We start from the raw sequence: 15,783 nt of genomic DNA, 5'->3' as shown, positions 1-15,783 counted from the left end.
CACCGGTCCATGGAGAGCTTCTGTGCCAGCAGCCGCCAGTCGTTGCCCCGCGCGTTGGGGGCGTCGAGGCTATTGCATATCTTCTGGCGGATGGACAGCGGGATCTTGAAGGCGTATGGTCCCAGCTGGGTGGTGACGGTGCTGCCAGGGGCAGAGCAGAGGGCGTCCAGGGAGCCCGCCGGCGTCTGGAAGGGCAGAGGCCAAGAGTGAGGGGGCCACGCCTGGCCACCTGCACCTGCAGCTTCCCACCTGGGACTGAGGGCTCGCTGGGGTTGCCAGCGGCACGTGCTTCAGTTCCCGAGAACACAGGCTGCACGGCTGCCCCGGCAAACGCACTGCTGGGGTCCAGTGTGGGTGCAGCCTCAGGGAGTCAGGCAAATCCACGCCTACTCAAAGAAGCCCAGAAAGCCGGAGTGATGCGTCCAGCGTCAGATCCATGTGGGGGGCAGGGCTGGGCCAGACCTGGGTCTTGGCTCCACCCTGTACCCCAGGGAGGAGCCGGCACTGGCACCCTGGGGGGGCCTGGGCTTGGGATCCTCAATCCAGGGCCATGGTGATGGGAGCCCCAGGCTTGGTCACAGCGAGCTGGGCTCAGAGCCAGCCTGGCCACCTCTGTGGCTGGGTGCAGACCTCCTTCCCTGTGGCCCACTTTCTCATGCCCCTGGGGGGTTTGTCACGTGGGTCTCCCCAGTGGTGTGGAGAGGCAGTGAGATGGTGTGTGTCACCTGGGGCGTGCCAAGCACACAAACATCATCAGTAAGTGTCAGTTGTCAGCCAAAACCCACATAGCCCGGCTGAGCCTTGGGACAATGGCGCGTGAGCCCGTGGCGAGGCAGCGAGGCATGCACGCACAGCAGGCCCAGCCCCACGGCGGTGCCCCGCGCCTCACCTCTGCCAGCGTGGTGTGCAGCTGGAAGATCTGGCCCTCCCCTTCCACCTGCCGCACACAGATCTTGCAGCTGAACTCCGTGGCAGCCAGGCTGTGCCTCTCCAGGGTGAACGTGCAGTGCAGGGCCTTGGGGCTGCCGCCCCACACGTGGCAGAAGGGGATCTCCTGTGGAAAGGTGGGTCAGTGCCAGGCAGCCCGCCCCGCCCCCACAGGGAATGGAGGCAGAAGCGGCCCGAGGGAGGGCGAGGACCGCTGGGGGGCAGTCCACACGGGCGGAGGAAGACCTGGCCTGCTGTGTTTGTGCCAGGCCCTCTGTTCCAGAATGCAGCCGAGAAGGGGGGCACTGGGGAGGGGCAGGTTCAAGGCTGAAGGTTCTGCACGTGCAGGCATGTCGGGCTGGGATACTCCCATGACCCCACGCTGCCACACCCGCCGAGGACGACGGGCACAGGTGTTTGGGCACTTGAGCATGAGGGGGCTCATGGGCCCGAGTGCAGCTGTGAGCGGCACCGAGTTCGGACTGGCAGTGAGGAGAGCGGGGTGGAAGGGAGCCCCCGGGGCCCACCGCCAGCCCACCCCCTCCTCCAGCTCAGCCCTCACCTGGTACTTGGCCAGCAGCTTGCTCCTCCAGTGGGCGTGGGGGATGTCGTGGAGGGAGAGGCGCAGGTTGTGGTAACTGTCCTTGAAGAGCAGGGGTTTGGGCTCCTCCACCAGGTAGCCGCCCAGCGTCCGCTCCAGCTCCAGCACCTCCTGCAGGCGGGGCGAGGGAGGGAAGCCCTGAGCAGGGTGCCGCTCGCGGGCTGGCAGTGGGGATACGCGAAAGCAAGGACACCAGGGTGCGGGGACTCACAGACGCCTTGCTGGGGAGGTAGACGACACACAGACGGACAGAGATGGCTATACAATGGGAAATGCATGAAAAGAAGGACAGGCGGAAGGAAAGACCAACGAGTGGATGGACAGAGGACGGCTGGGTGCACAGACAGGCCCTGGACTGAATGAGACTATGAGCGTACAGCTGGATCAGCACAAACTGATCCTGCAGGGTCGATGCCTCGGGACCGCCTGAGTGACAGATGAGGGGAAGGGGAGCCCGGACGGTACCATGAGTCCAGGGAGGGGGTTGCTGGGAGGGACCATGCAGCTGGCCGGCCGGGGGTGACTGCCCTTACCTTGAGGGCCACAGGCGTGTCCTGCAGGCAGTAGACCCTGAGGCTGTACTCCAGGGAGGTGCACAGGGCGGGGGCGAAGACGGCCAGTTGCAGCCGCTTGACCGCTGAGCGGGAATAGGACTCGCCAGTGAGCACGTAGGTGCCCAGCTGGTCCAACAGGATGTGGCACGAGCTGGCCTCCAGCTGGCAGTAGCAGGGGGTGTTGAGGGTCTCCTCGTCCAGGGTCACCACCTCCTGCAGGGGACAGCGAGTGTGTGTGCATGGGGGGTGGACGGTCATGTCAGCCGGGCCGGGCTGGGCTGGGAGCAAGCGGGCTTCCCCAGCCTCCCCAGGCCCCCCAGCCACGGCTCCTCACCTCCCAGTGGCCCTGGTGGGCCTGGGTCTTGAGCTGGAAGATCCAGTCACCAGCGCTGACTTGGGCGCAGTGGGGGACGCTGAGGATGACGGGGCGGCACAGCAGGAGGCCCGTGGGCCCGCAGGTCACCGAGGGGCTCAATACTGTCTGGGTCCCTTCTGAGAGTGGGCTGGGGGCAGGACAGAGGGCGGTGGTGAGGTGAGCCTGCAGACCCTGGCGGGCCTGCTGCAGACACAGGGCAGGGCTCAGGACCCCCACAAGTCACGGGACGGGGGGCAGAGGAGGTGGAGAGAATGGCACAGACTAGAGTTTGCACCCCTAGATGCTCACAGCTCCGAAGGCTCTGCACCCACAATGCTTTTCACAGGGGCTGCCAAACTGCCCTCGGGAAAGCTGGAGCCCGCACCCCAGTGCTCCCCGTGAGGGCCGGGTCCCCACGAATGTACTAATGTTTGAAAAACATCCTTGGAGCAGACGGAGCGGGCTAAACCTCTGCTCGGGACACCTGAACCCACATCAGAATCGCCTGGTCTGAGTCCTGGGAGGCAGCAGGCAATGGCTCAGGTCCCTGGGTCCCTGCCTGCCACGTGGGAGACCTGGGTGTTGATCCAGCCTCCTGGCTTTGGCTGGGCCCAGCCCCAGCTTTCAGGGACATTTGGAAGAACTCTCTCTTTCGCTCTGCCTTACAGATAAGTAAATAAGCACTTTCTTTAAAGTATCACAATTTAACTGATTTAAAAAAATCCTTGCGAATTTCTTGAGCAAAAAAAAAAAAAAAAAAAACCTCCCATTATCTCAAGTCTATTTTTCATTAAGTACAAATTATGTCGAACATTTTCTCATGACCCACTGGCCTCTGTGTGTGTGTGAGAGAGAGACACTTGTTCATATCCTGTGCCCGTGGCTGTACTGAGACATTTGCTTTTTCTCATTAGTTCACAGAATCTCTTTACACGGTAAGGTTATTAACCCTTTGTCACCCCTGCAGCCTGTCTGGCCACTGCCTTTCAGTTTCATGATTTCTGATGCTGGTTTTGTTTGAAATGGGGACAGAGATCCAGGTTTTCCGTGGGGCGCTGCCTCTGGGCTCAGACGCAGGGGCCCAACAAAGAGAAGGAGGTGATACCTGACCTCAGTGTTGGCAGGAAGCAGGGAGGGAGAGGAAGGGGAGGGGCGGCCCACAGGGGCCGGGGTCTCTACTCACAGGGTACTCTCTGCCGTGTTGATGAGAAGGTACATCTCGTAGAACTTGCCCTGAGGGATGGCTCCATTGGGCACCAGCAGGCTGACTCCTATGGGGAGGGGGAGGTCAGGAGGGAGGGGCTGGAGAACAGGCAGTGGGCCCTGGTCCCAGCTAGGGGCAGGGGGAGGCAGAGGAGCACCAGGTGGTCTGGGGGCTTTGGGCAGGAGAGGCCAGGCCCCTGGCTGGAGCTGGCCTGTCTGTACCACAGGGGCCTCTGAGGTTGCTGGGGTCAGAAGGCTTCAGGGTCAGCCCTACCCCTCGCTCGGGATGTGACACCAGGCAGCTGGCTTTGCCACCCAGGATGGGCACCCTCATTGCACAGAGAAACTGAGGCTCAGAAACCAACAGGCCCACACGTCCCTTGCCTTGGTGAGCTCACGGGTGGGCCAGGGCTCCAGTCAGTTTTCCCTCCCACAGTCCCTTCTTGCCCCCGACCCTCACTTTCTCCATCTGTAAAATGGGATTAGGAGGCTGCATCTTGTATAGAAGGGAGCTGGACGGCCAGCAAGCAGGGCAGGGGCCCACCTGTGCCAGGGATGCTGAGCCTCCCGCCCAGGCAGCCAAAGGTGCCGCTGACGCTGCTCCCCGGGTCACGGGGCAGACCGAGGAGCTGCTGGGAGCCAAGGCTGGCACTGCGCAGGTGCAGGAAGTGGGCGTCGCGGGGGAATTCGCCAGGGTAGGTGCCGGGTGGGAGGACTCCCAGCAGGTCGGCCCCGTCTGGCAGGCCCGGTGCAGAGCCGGTGGTGCCTGAGCTGTAGACCTTGATCTTGAGGTTGGGCAGGGGGTCCAGCAGGGGTGAGTTGGTCATGGGGATCTTGTCGGCGGAGTCCTGCAGGGCGTACACGGGCCCACGGTAGATGCCGGCGCTGGCTGTCAGGTCAGGAGGCACAGGCGGGTGCAGCAGCTGCGGGTTGTCTGCATGGGGAGGTGCCTGCCGTCAGCCCCAGCCCTGAACCTGCAGCAGGGCCCGGCTACGGCAGAGGCCCCGCCCACTGCCTCTGCCCCACCCACTGCCTCTGCCCCGCCCACTGTGGCAAGCTGGGGAGCCCGGGAGGGAGTCGGGAGCCCGAGCCCTGGTCTGGCTGCCACCACACCCCTGTGGGGGCCCTGGCCACGCCCGCCACCCCAGGACATCGCGGGCTCCTTACTGGGCCTGGCTGTCTTGAAGTTGACTGGGTGGAAGCCGCTGGTGAGAGCGGCGGACGAGTCGGTGATGTCACTGTGGAAGTCGCGGCAGTTTCGGCGGTACACCACCACGGCCACCACGGACAGGACCGCCACGGCCACCAGCACGGCCACCACGAGGCCCGCGTACAGCGCCACGTCCCCCGAGGACTCCAGGACTGCAGGGACAGGAGGGGGCCCGTGAGGAACCAGCCCAGGCCTGGCGGGCTTCCCAGGTTGGGGGGCACTGTTCTAGCCAGAGCCCCGTCCCAGTAGGCCGTGACCTCACGGGGGACCTGAACCACTCTGCTCAGCCTCTTCATCACCAGGGAAATGGCCCCGAGGCCCCTGCCCTGCCTCCCATGCAGGCTGACGACGAGGCTGCAAACAAAGGCGTTCATGCTATGGCTCGCCGCCGGGGCCACCAGACCTGGGCCTTAGAGCCTGGATCGCTGCACCTGCCCAGGCAGCCGCCCCTCCCTCCCCTGTTCCCCGAGTAGAAGGTGGGGGAGGTGGTGGAGCGAGTGGAATGAGATGCCTGGTGAGGGGTGGAGGGGGAGCTGGGGGAGCGGGCGGGGCTCAGGGAGGCGATGCAGGCCAGCTACAAGCCACCATCCAAGGTCAGACAGGGTGTGGTCAAGATGGGCGGAGCTTTCTAGGAGAAGGGCAATGCTGTGTGCGCTGCCCCCACCCAGCCACAAGGCACGTGTGACACAAGGCAGCGCAACACCAAGACTGATGTTTTAAACTGAGGGACTTATTAAGTTAAGCCTAAGTCCAAGCAGCCACGCGCAGAGAGTGGCTACCCTGCTGCCGAGCTTAGGCGAGGCCAAGATGGCCACAGCTGTCCGAGCTGCCTGTCCGCTTTCGGACACCCGTGCAGCTCTGTGAGCTCGGGGTCAGCCAGAGTCTCAGAGCCAGGCAGGGCCCTTGGTCAGCCCTGGAGACTTACGCTCCTGACTGCCTCCCGCCGCTCCCTCCTCGTGGCACTCACTCTGGGCCCCGGGGTCCTGGCGCCCCCGAGAGCTGCCAGAGAAGCCCCCGTAGGGCCAGCAGCTCGCCCCTCCACAGCCTCTGGCTCTGCCTTCCTAACGCCTCGCCTCCCACGCCTGGTGAGTTACGCTCTCTGATCAGCCTCCAGCCTGCCCCAGTTGCATGGCTGGTTTCATATTCCAGAGAGATTTGGAAGCCATGGCTGAATTCCCATGGGATGGCCGGCCCGCCCGCGGGGTCCCATGGAGATGAGCCGGGAGGCCTGCTGGCAGCTGCAGGGGCACAGCAGGGCACGGGGCGGACAGGCGTGGTGCTGGTCCTGGCTGTCTCAGGGCGGAAGGCTGAGGGCACAGGGTTAAGAGCACTGGTGCTGATCCCACAAATATTTGGGTCCGAGTCCTGGCTCTGCTACTTCCCGGCTGGGTCCTAGCTCTGAGCCTCAGCTCCCTGTCCGTGATGGGGACGCAGAGCCGTGCACTGGGTGCGGGGGCTGATGTGGGGGGCACCTTTGACTTGCCCTGCCCTATATCCCACACCCAGGAAAAGCCGGCCGAGGAGAATCAGGGACTGCCCCCCCCAAAAAAAGAGGACAGCAGTGAAAAGGGACTTACGGTGGCTTTTGGGGTCGCTTAGAGTTCTCTTATCTGTCGAGGGAAATAAAGGGAAAGATGATGACACAGGTGCCAAGGAAAGGTGGCAGAGAAGGCGATGGGAGATGGTGCTGAGAAGGTGATGGAGGCGGCGGCCGGGCAGGGAGGCCCGGGCCCGGGGCGCGTGCCGAGGACTCACTGTGCACGCAGAGCCCGTCCGTGCAGTTCTTGGAGTCGAGCAGCGTCCCGGTGCAGTCGCGGCCTCCGTTCTGGGGCGGCGGCGCCATGCACTCGCGGCTGCGCCAGTGCGCGCACTCGGTGCTGCAGGCCGACCACTTGCTCCACTCCGTCCACGCCCCGTCGACTGCGGGAGCACAGCACACATGTGCACACGCACAGTTAGCCGTGCACACCGCGGCAGGGAGACGGGAACCCGAGACACACGCGTGCCACGCAGACGCGCACGCCGCAGCCACACGGCCCCAGGGGCACCAGGCCAACAAACACAGACGCACGAGGTCCTCGGCATGGCCACCCAGCGCACAACTGCACACGCAAAGACGCAGACCCGGGGCGGAAAACACACCTTCTACACGCACAGCCGCACAGAGCGGGAGAACACGCCAGATGGGCACAGGGGGACACAGAGGAAGACAAGAACAGGAAGGGGATTCTCACAGGACCGACCAGGGGCCCCAAGTCTCTCGCTGAGCTCAGGGGCTCGCAGGGCAGAGGAACCCTGCACTGCAGCGCCCCAGGAGCGGAGGTAGGGCTCACGCATGGGCGGGCGGGCATGGGCCCCAGCACAAACACCTCCCAACCCCACCCTGGGGACTCAGGACTCTCGTGACCGGGTACAGGCCGGGGAGGCCGGCCAGGTGTGGGCAGTGCATACCTGGGCACACGGTGGTGCAGGCCGTCTTCTGGAAGGCCTGGCCTTCGCAGAAGGCCCCTCCGTTGAGGGGGGCGGGGTTGGTGCAGGTCCGTGTGCGCTTCTGCCAGCCTCGGCCACAGCGGTTGGAGCAGGGCGACCAGTCTGCCCAGCTGGACCAGCCGCCGTTCACTGCAGGGAAAGTGGCCGTCGCCCACTTAGCCTGGCTCTGCCACTCTCCACTCCACCCCCGATGGCAGCCCTCCCCAGGCAGGGCCCAGTCCCTGCCCCACACGCAGTGGCAGGTGAAGGCCAGGAGAGGGCGACACTGAGTCAGAATCGACCTGGGAGTGATGGGGGCTGGAAGCCTGGGCCTGGGGCTGGAGCCAGCACAGGGCTCCTCTGTCAGCTTTCAGTCCCCTCCCAAGGGGGAGCCCAAGGAACAGCAGGGCCCCAACTCTGCTGGGATAACAGGCTTAGCTACGGGGACTCCAACAGGACTGGACACTCCCCCTGGCCACTGACTGCTGTGCGCCCCTGATCAAGTCCCTCGCCCTCTCTGGGCTGAGGAGGGAATCCCAGGGATTCCCCGGGAGGGCTGGGGGGCGTGGGAAGGACAGTCCAGACTCACCCCTCCCTCCCTCCCTCAGCCCTGACGGCCCCTCCCACTGCAAGAGCCCGCACCATAGACAATGATGGTGGCCGTGGTGCTCCGGCGCTTGGCCACGATGTTCTTGGCCACGCAGGTATAGTTGGCTGTGTCCAGCAGGCGAGCCTGGCGAATGATGAGGTTGTGCTCGATGGTGATCAGGAAGTTGGTGTCCTGGCTGGGGTCGATGACATCCTCGTTCTTGAGCCACTCCACCTGCGGGAGCGGGGTGGGCGTGGTGAGGAGCGGGGGGGGGGGGGCACCGCACAGTGGGCAGGGGAGGTCTCGGTGAACGGTACGGCAGGTGTGTCACCGGGCTAGGCACCATCCACTCAGCACCATGAACACTCCTGACCAGCTGGGTGGTCCTGGGGGGAGACGCACCCCTCAGGGCATCAGTTTTGCCATCTGTAAGGTGCACGTGTCCCACAGGGCTGCTGGGAGGACCCCGAGTCAGGGCTGGCAAAGTGCTGAGCACCGCGCCCGGCTGCAAGCAGGTGCCGAGTGCCAGCAGCTGGCGGTGCCTGTCCTGTCTTCCTCGTTCACTCCTCAGGGTAGCCTAGCAGGGCATCAAGACCTGAGCCCTGGGTTCAAATCCCAGCTCTGCCACAGGAGACAACGTCCACTGGTGGGGCGGCTGTGAGGACCACTGCCCGGGGCCTAGCACCAGGGGGCCAGACGGGGAGGATCCCGAGCTGGGAGTCCATCTTCCCAATGCCCCAGTGGTGAACTCAGGTGGTCCCCTGAGCCCAGCTCTGATTCCTGGGCCACGGTGCAGGTGCGTGCATGTGTGGGAGGGAGGGGACAGGCGGGCAGTGTCCAGGGACCCAGCAGCCCTGTGGGGAGGGGAAGCTGTCACCAGCACGTGGGTGGGTGCACACAAATGAAGCACCTGGTGACCACACAGCAGGTCTTGGATTCTGGGGGGTGCAGGGACAGGGGACACCACGGTCAAGCCCGAGGAGCCCTGGGTTCTGGCCTGGGCCCCATGGGGTTCTGCCAGAGAGGGCTCAGCTGGGATCTTACATGTGCTGCTGAGCTTTGCAGCTCCCTCTTCTGTCCCAAGTCCCAGGTGCCGCGGTGGCTCATGGGAAGTAAAGGATCCTGCCCCGCTGTCACTGCTCACCTCAGCCACAGGCACCCCCTCCGGCGGGCGGCACTGCAGGAGCACCTGGTGGTCCAGGGGCACCTCCTTGCCCAGAGGCTCCTGGTCGAAGTTCTTGCGCAGGTCTGGGAGAAGGCAGAGAGTCCCCAGGCCAAGTGAGCTGGGGCAAGGCGGGAACTTAAAGGTCCCTGCTGTGGCCACTAGGGGGAAGTACACACCAAGGGAATTGGGGATCCCCTGTCTTTCTCCAGGGGGAACTTTCTCTTTTCCAAAGTTGGCCTCACCAGGTGATAGAGAGGGGAACAGTATTCTCTCCCTGACCCCGGGACCCTCAGCACATAGTGGCCCAGGACGGAAGTAGGTGACAAAGGACATTAGGCAGCCTGGGGCTGTTAGTGGCCCAGGTTCTAAGCTGGCATCTGTGTGCCCACCCCTGCGGCAGGCGCCTGCAGTCAGGGACTGTATACAGGAGCCACGGGGGAAGGGGAGGGGCCCCAGGGTTGGGGGGTGGGAGGGGCCAGGGAGGCGTACAGGCGATGCGGACATAGGCACGGCGGCTCTTGGTGGTGCCTGCGGAGCTCCAGGCCACACATTGGCACCAGTAATCCTCCAGCCCGAACAGCTCCTCCACCTGCTGCCGCGAAACCTCGATCTGCACCTCTCGCACCCGCAGGCCTGGGGGGGGGAGACACCGTCAGGGGCAGCTCGGGACCCTCGCCTTGATGCCTCTCGCCCCCCACCCTGAGTCCCTCTCAGTCCCATCTCCTCTGCCGCCAAGGCCCCTCGCCGGGACAGTGCAGTGGCTCGCGTGGGCCCTCTGCCCCGGGACCCATTCTCCACCCTGCAGCCAGCTGTGCCCTTCACCGGGTGCCAGGCGAGCCATCCCCTGGTTGTGTGTCCAGTTCTCTCTGCGGGTTCTCCCCCCCAGTCTCTGCAGTTGCCCCATGCACGTGCCTCCCCCACCCACTGCAGCCCATCTGGGCATCTTCCTGGCCTGCTTGCTGGCAGCCCCAGGCCACTGGACACTGATCCCCAGCATGCAACTCCCTCTCTGCCTCTCTGTGCCCAGGGGATTCCCAGTCACTGTCAGCTTTGGGCCCGGCCCCACTTCTGGAAGGAAGTCCCCCAACCCCACCCCGGCTGCCATCCTGCCCCAGTGCCTAGATGCTGCTGTCGTCCCCCTGCCCAACTGCTGTCCACACAGCGCCCGCCAGGCCTCGCAGGCATGCTGGCCAGCTCTCTCCTGCAGAACCAGAGGAAGCTGTATCCTGGCCCAGTGTGTACCTGAAGAGGCTGGGGCAGGGCTGAGAGTCTGGCCTCTCCCCAGCCACTGCTCAGAGCCCACGGGCCAGAGCTGAGGGAGGGCCCCGTGGATCACGGGGTCCTCCAGCTTACACAGGGGGAGCTCTTGGTCTTCTGCCCACCCTTCCTTGACAAAGCCCTCTACACTCAGGAAAGGAGTGAACCCGCCAGGATTAGGGCACCCATCTGCAGCTCCTCCCCAAAGCTTGTGGGAGGACTGTGCAGCCCCCTCCTCCAGGAAGCCTCCCTGACTGCCTCCTGTCCCAAGATTCCTAAGGTATTCTCCCCATCTGCCCTTCTCATTAACCATCCCCCCAACTCAGGGCAGGACTGAACTGGGGGTGATGGCTGCATGGGCAGGGCAGGCTTGAAGCCCGGCCACACCCTCGTGCTCCTGCTGTGCGACCTGGGAGCTGCCTTACTCAGCCACAGTCCCCAGCCCCCAGGATCCTAGCCAACCCCTTCCTTCACCCGTGGAGAAACCGAGACCCAGAGAGGGTAGGTGGCAGGGGGACGCCGTCCCCTAGGCAGGCCAGGTACCTTGGCTGCCGCCACACGAGGTGAGCAGAGAGGCCAGCACAGGGTCTCTGGTCTCCCAGACTCGGAGCCCAGCACCAGGCTACCCTCCCAATGGTGATGGCTGAGAAGCAGGTGTGGTCTGGGCCAGGACGCCCAGGGTGGGTGCAACCCATCTGGGCCCTCAGCCATCCCCCGGGCCCTTGGGGCCACAGATAGCACAAGGGGGGTTAGGGCATGGAGCAGGAGCCGCAGCAAAACCAGGCCCCACTGAAGCCAAGGAGTGGCCTGTAGCACCCCAGCTCGCTGCTCACGGCCGACAGGGCTGGCAGCAGGACCCGTGTGCCTGTCGGCAGGGGAGGAGGAGCCGTGGGGTCGCTGTTAGCACTGCTGGCCACCTTCGAGGCCCCTTGCTTAGGCTGACCTCGGGGGCGGGCCGAAGACACTCGGGGGATGAGAGGGAAGTGTGGCAGCAAGGCCGAGAAAGATCCAGAAAGAGGCCCCAGGACAGGGTCAGACTCAGCCCCACGCCACCTCGCTCGTCCTCCCCAGGCCACAAAGCCAGGAATAGGGCTCAGGGTGGGGCAATGACTTCCCCAGCATCACACAGCCAGAGAGTGAGGGCATATGGCCAACATGGGGGGCTTCTTGCTTCTGTAATATCCTTTTGAAAAACGTCTTTTTTAATGTTTAAATTCTGGGTGAGAATGGGGCTGCAGATCTATTTTTTATTTATTTGACAGAGAGCAAAAAAGAGAAAGAGACAGAGATCTTCCCAAGAAACGATTCACTCCCCAAAGGCCAAATGCCCAAGTGCGCTGCGGCCCAGCAGGTAAAGCCGCCCCATGCGGTGCCTGCGTTGGCTGGGAGTGGGGCTGGGACCAAAGGCGGAGATCAGGACCTCAATCCAGGTCGCCCACGTGGGTGGCAGAGACCCCAGTTCCTGAGCCATCGCGGCAGAGACCCAAGTTCCTGAGCCATCACGGCTGCCTTCCCAGGTTCTGCACCAGCAGGAAGCTGGAGTGAGGAGCAGGAGCCAGGGGTGGAGCCCAGGCACTCGGATACGGGTGCAGGCGCGTTCCCTGCTAGGCTGCACGCCGGCTCCGGCAAAGCCTTTCTTAGGATGATGATGTTTAAGTTGTGGTAAAACACAACACAGGACTTGCTGGTGAAGCCACGTTAATGTGTACAGCACAAGGCAGTCAGTACGCTCTGGGTGTGGTGTTAGGTCTCAGTGGTTCTGAAATTTGTGGGCTTTTTATGGGAAACAGAAATTGGAGTAATAGACACACAAAGAGGAAGAGGAAGAACGAGAGGGACAGAGAAACACAGAAAGTGGAGTGAGAGAAGAGAAGGCTGGGAAAGGACAGAGGAGATCAAGAAAGAGATGGTAAAAATGAAATGCAGAGGCCGGCGCTGTGGTGTAGCGGGTAAAGCCGCCACCTGTGATGCCGGCATCCCATATGGGCGCCGGTTCGAGTCCAGGCTGTTCCACTTCCAATACAGCTCCCTGCTAATGCACCTGGGAAGTTGGTTGAGGAGGGCCCAAGTAAGTGCTTGGGCCCCTGCCACCTACGTGGGAGACCCAAATGGAGCACCTGGCTCCTGGCTCTGGCTGTTTCTACCATCTGGGGAGTGAGCCAGCAGATGGAAGACCTCTCTCCCCTTCTCTGTCCCTCTGCCTTTCAGATAAATAAATCGTATGTACAAAAAAAAAAAAAAGTAAAACAAAAACCTAGGAAGGCCCTGGAGCTCTGGGTTGGCTGGGGTCCCTGCAGTTGCCCCCACCTCTCCTGGGAGCAGGAGCCTGGTGACAGGCGTGGAGCACAGTGGGGGCAGGCCCAGTCTCAGGAGTGGGAGGAGCCCCAAGGTCCACCTCCTGCTCCAGGGACAGCAGGGCTCTGCCTCGTCTCAGAAGCAGGGACGCTGTGCTTCGTCCCACGGCCACGCTGCGGCCCTGCTCCCGTCCCGGGACTCTGGGCCACCTCCCAGCCCTGCGTGTGTCATCCCTTCCCGGACAGTCAGGGGCTGAGCAGCCCTGGGCCAAACTCCAAAGCACTGGGGAAAGGGATCCTTCTGTGCACTGCCACAGGTGGTGCTCTGGAAGCTTCGGGTCTGCACTGTTCTGGAGTTTTGCTCCCCAGGTGCAGGCGGCTCCACCAGGAAACCCAGGAAACGGCCCCAAGTCTGCACCAACCGTGCGGGAGGTGGCAGGGAGCCCTTTCCTGGGGCCCTGTGACTATGTACTTCTAGAAAAGGAATGTTTGGTTTCTGTGCAAAGGGAGAGCAGCTGTGAGGTCAGGGTGCTACCCAGGGCGGTGGGGGCGGGGCTCCCTCTGAGCTAGGCAGGCACGGGGCAGCCGTCTCGGGACCTTGCTCCCTGCCATAAGCAGGACAGGGAAGGGATGAGCACTCAGTGAGGGAGTCCAGGCTGTTGAACACAGTCACCCCAAGGCAGGCTGGGGCAGACGGCCGACACCTAGGCGGACACCGAGGGGAAACTGAGGCCCAGAGGAGCACATGGCTGCGGGGGCTCACCGGTGGCCTCGTCCACGCCCTCCTGCGTCACGTGGTCGTTCTGGCTGACCCACTCGCCATTGCACTTGAAGTAGATCTGCGTGGCGGGGAAGGCGCGGCAGCGCAGCTCCACCGGCTTGTTCTTGACGATGTAGGCGTCCTGCGGCTCCTGCAGGAAGTGGGGCAGCGGCTCTGCGGGCACCGACGGGAAGGAGTCGGGGAGCACCTCGCTGCCAGAATCAGTGCCTGAGGGGGAGGGGAGACAGCTCCGTGAGGCCCCTGGGCACCCCTCGTCCACCCTGGGGGCCAAAGGTGGGGACCTGCTGGAGGTGGTATGTCACCTGGGCAAGGTCTGCACGCCGGGGCCTCAGTTTCCCCATCCTGCCCATCCTGACCCTGGGAGGCTGCGTGTCCCACTTCTTCATGGAGGGGGTCCTCGGTGGGAGGGGAGTGAAATGCTGAGCTGACCCTCAGGGTGTGGACACCCCTTCTGCCTTCCCAGCACCCCCTGCGTTAGCCCTGCCCGGTCTCATCCCTCTTCCTGTGGTAATGCCACAAAATGCCATGCACCGGACACACGCTGGAGCTGAGCTGGGCTGGAGCTCAAACCAGGGCAACTCTGCCCTGAAGCCACAGCCGCCCTCTGCAGCCCCAGCCAGCCGGGCTGATGGACGCGGGGAGACAGCCGGAGCCGAGGGGGCCGGGGCGGGCCGCGGGGCTGCAGCCCCAGGCCTGGGCTCCCCAGCCCTCAGAAGCCACCCGCTCGCAGGCCTCCCTTCTTCAACCCAGGGCGGGAGGGGGGACCTCCTCTGATCTGCGGCTCGGCACCCCCTGCACCCACAGCCCTAGGGATGAGGACAGTCAGAGGCTCCTCCCCAGAGGGGCAGCATGGAAACTCGAGCTGCCCCACTCCCTGGAAAGAACAGCGCCTCAGGAGGTGACACAAACAGGAAGGGACGGAAACCAGGCCAGGCCAGGCGATTGGCTGACAACCCACTTAGGAAAATTGGCTTTCCAACACCAAACGCCAAACAATCAGGTGGCTGGGGACAAGCGGTAGGGGCCTCATCCTCCTCGGCTAACTGCTCTGGGAAACAATGAACTCCACTGCAGGGTGCACGTGTCCGCCCTCCCCCGGCCAGTGGGGCTGGGCCCTGGAGGCCTGGATGGTGGCTGTGATCACACATCTACTCCCCAGCGCAGCAGCCACCCTGAGCCCTAGCATCCCTGAGAGCAGGCGGAACGAGCAGGCCTGATGGCTTCCCTCCGTGCTGACCCGGAGAACCTGCTGGGACCCGGGCGGCTTTGGGAGAAGACGTGGGGATTGGCTGCACAGTGCAGGTTTGGAGCACTGAGACCCTGGCTGTGTGGGTGAGACAGACAGCTCAGAGAGTGAACGGCAAGACAGCACACTGGGGTGTGACTCCTGCACCTCTAAGGGAGGTACTTTAACCCTGCTGGCGGCTGCTGTGGGGACCAAGGGAGATAAACAGGCAGGACTGCCTTGGTGGGGCTGGCACACAGTAGGTGCGGGGGTGGGGGGAGTAGCACACAGTAGGTACCGTGTTGCCTTGAAACAGCTACCAAGGCTGACCTGGCATCTGCTGTTGCTGTCAGGACTTTAGCGCTGACTTCTCTAATTCTTCCAGTAACCCAGGAAGGTCCGTCCTAGCCCGGTTCTACAGATGGGGAGACTGAGGCTCAGAAAGGTCACGCACCTTGCCCCAGGTCAAAAAGCTAACAGGAGACACAGCCAAGGTCTGAACCCAAGAAGAGACCTCAGGGTTTGGGAGGGGCCCAGGCTCTCCACTGCCTGTTGCGCCACCATCAGGGCTCCGGTGCTGAGACTCCCCCCAGCAGCGGACACTGGCTGGGGCCCAATGGCTGAGGGCGCTCCAGCAGCAACGCAGCGAGGAGGCCGCACATCACCGTCAATCAAACGGCCCGGTGGTTTGCCCCAGGCCCCTGGTTAGTGCACAGCTCTCCTGGCTCAGGCACTGAGGGCTGCCTCCTCTGCCAGGCTGGCGTCGTCCTGCACACATGGACAGCCCCTAGGGTCTGTAAGCTGGGGAGGCACTGGCTTAGGACACAGGGACTTGCCCACAGCCCCGGGAGCTGGGCTCTGTGCTCACCCTGAGATCAACCTTCCTGCCTCCCCACCAGGGCAGGCAGCTCTGGGGAGAGCAGACTGGAGCCAGAGGGGCATCCAGACAGCAGAGAGCTTGTCAGATTCCACACACAGCCACCACCAGTGTCCAAAACCCCTCTAGGCTGCAGCGGGTGGAGAACGGACCCTCCTCGGGGTGAGGCAGCCCATGCCGGCCTCAGGCCGCTTATCTATGAAATGGGCAGAATGGCCTCCTCCCCCCCCCCCCCACGCCCCCGCTACATGGGAGGGGGTGGGTACACGTCCCATG

At 63.6% G+C, this 15,783-nt stretch overlaps 1 protein-coding gene across 1 annotated transcript in view; it reads right to left on the bottom strand.

Annotated features, from left to right (window-relative positions):
- UNC5B (unc-5 netrin receptor B) overlaps positions 1–15,783 on the bottom strand; it is a 72,673-nt gene that overhangs the window by 4,037 nt on the left and 52,853 nt on the right. Inside the window, exons 2-16 of the mRNA XM_062214430.1 lie at positions 13,388–13,612; positions 9,563–9,706; positions 9,053–9,156; positions 7,962–8,142; positions 7,302–7,469; positions 6,606–6,770; positions 6,428–6,460; positions 4,808–5,002; positions 4,185–4,574; positions 3,621–3,708; positions 2,417–2,585; positions 2,062–2,295; positions 1,490–1,639; positions 890–1,054; positions 4–185 (exon numbers count right to left, since the gene is read on the bottom strand). Of these exons, the coding sequence (XP_062070414.1) occupies positions 4–185; positions 890–1,054; positions 1,490–1,639; positions 2,062–2,295; positions 2,417–2,585; positions 3,621–3,708; positions 4,185–4,574; positions 4,808–5,002; positions 6,428–6,460; positions 6,606–6,770; positions 7,302–7,469; positions 7,962–8,142; positions 9,053–9,156; positions 9,563–9,706; positions 13,388–13,612 (2,593 nt within the window). The remainder of the gene's footprint in view (positions 1–3; positions 186–889; positions 1,055–1,489; positions 1,640–2,061; positions 2,296–2,416; positions 2,586–3,620; positions 3,709–4,184; positions 4,575–4,807; positions 5,003–6,427; positions 6,461–6,605; positions 6,771–7,301; positions 7,470–7,961; positions 8,143–9,052; positions 9,157–9,562; positions 9,707–13,387; positions 13,613–15,783) is intronic.

This window comes from Lepus europaeus, chromosome 17 (genome assembly GCF_033115175.1).
Source record: "Lepus europaeus isolate LE1 chromosome 17, mLepTim1.pri, whole genome shotgun sequence".
In the NCBI taxonomy this organism is placed as follows: Eukaryota; Metazoa; Chordata; class Mammalia; order Lagomorpha; family Leporidae; genus Lepus; species Lepus europaeus.
This window is presented reverse-complemented; position numbering and strand designations above follow the sequence as displayed.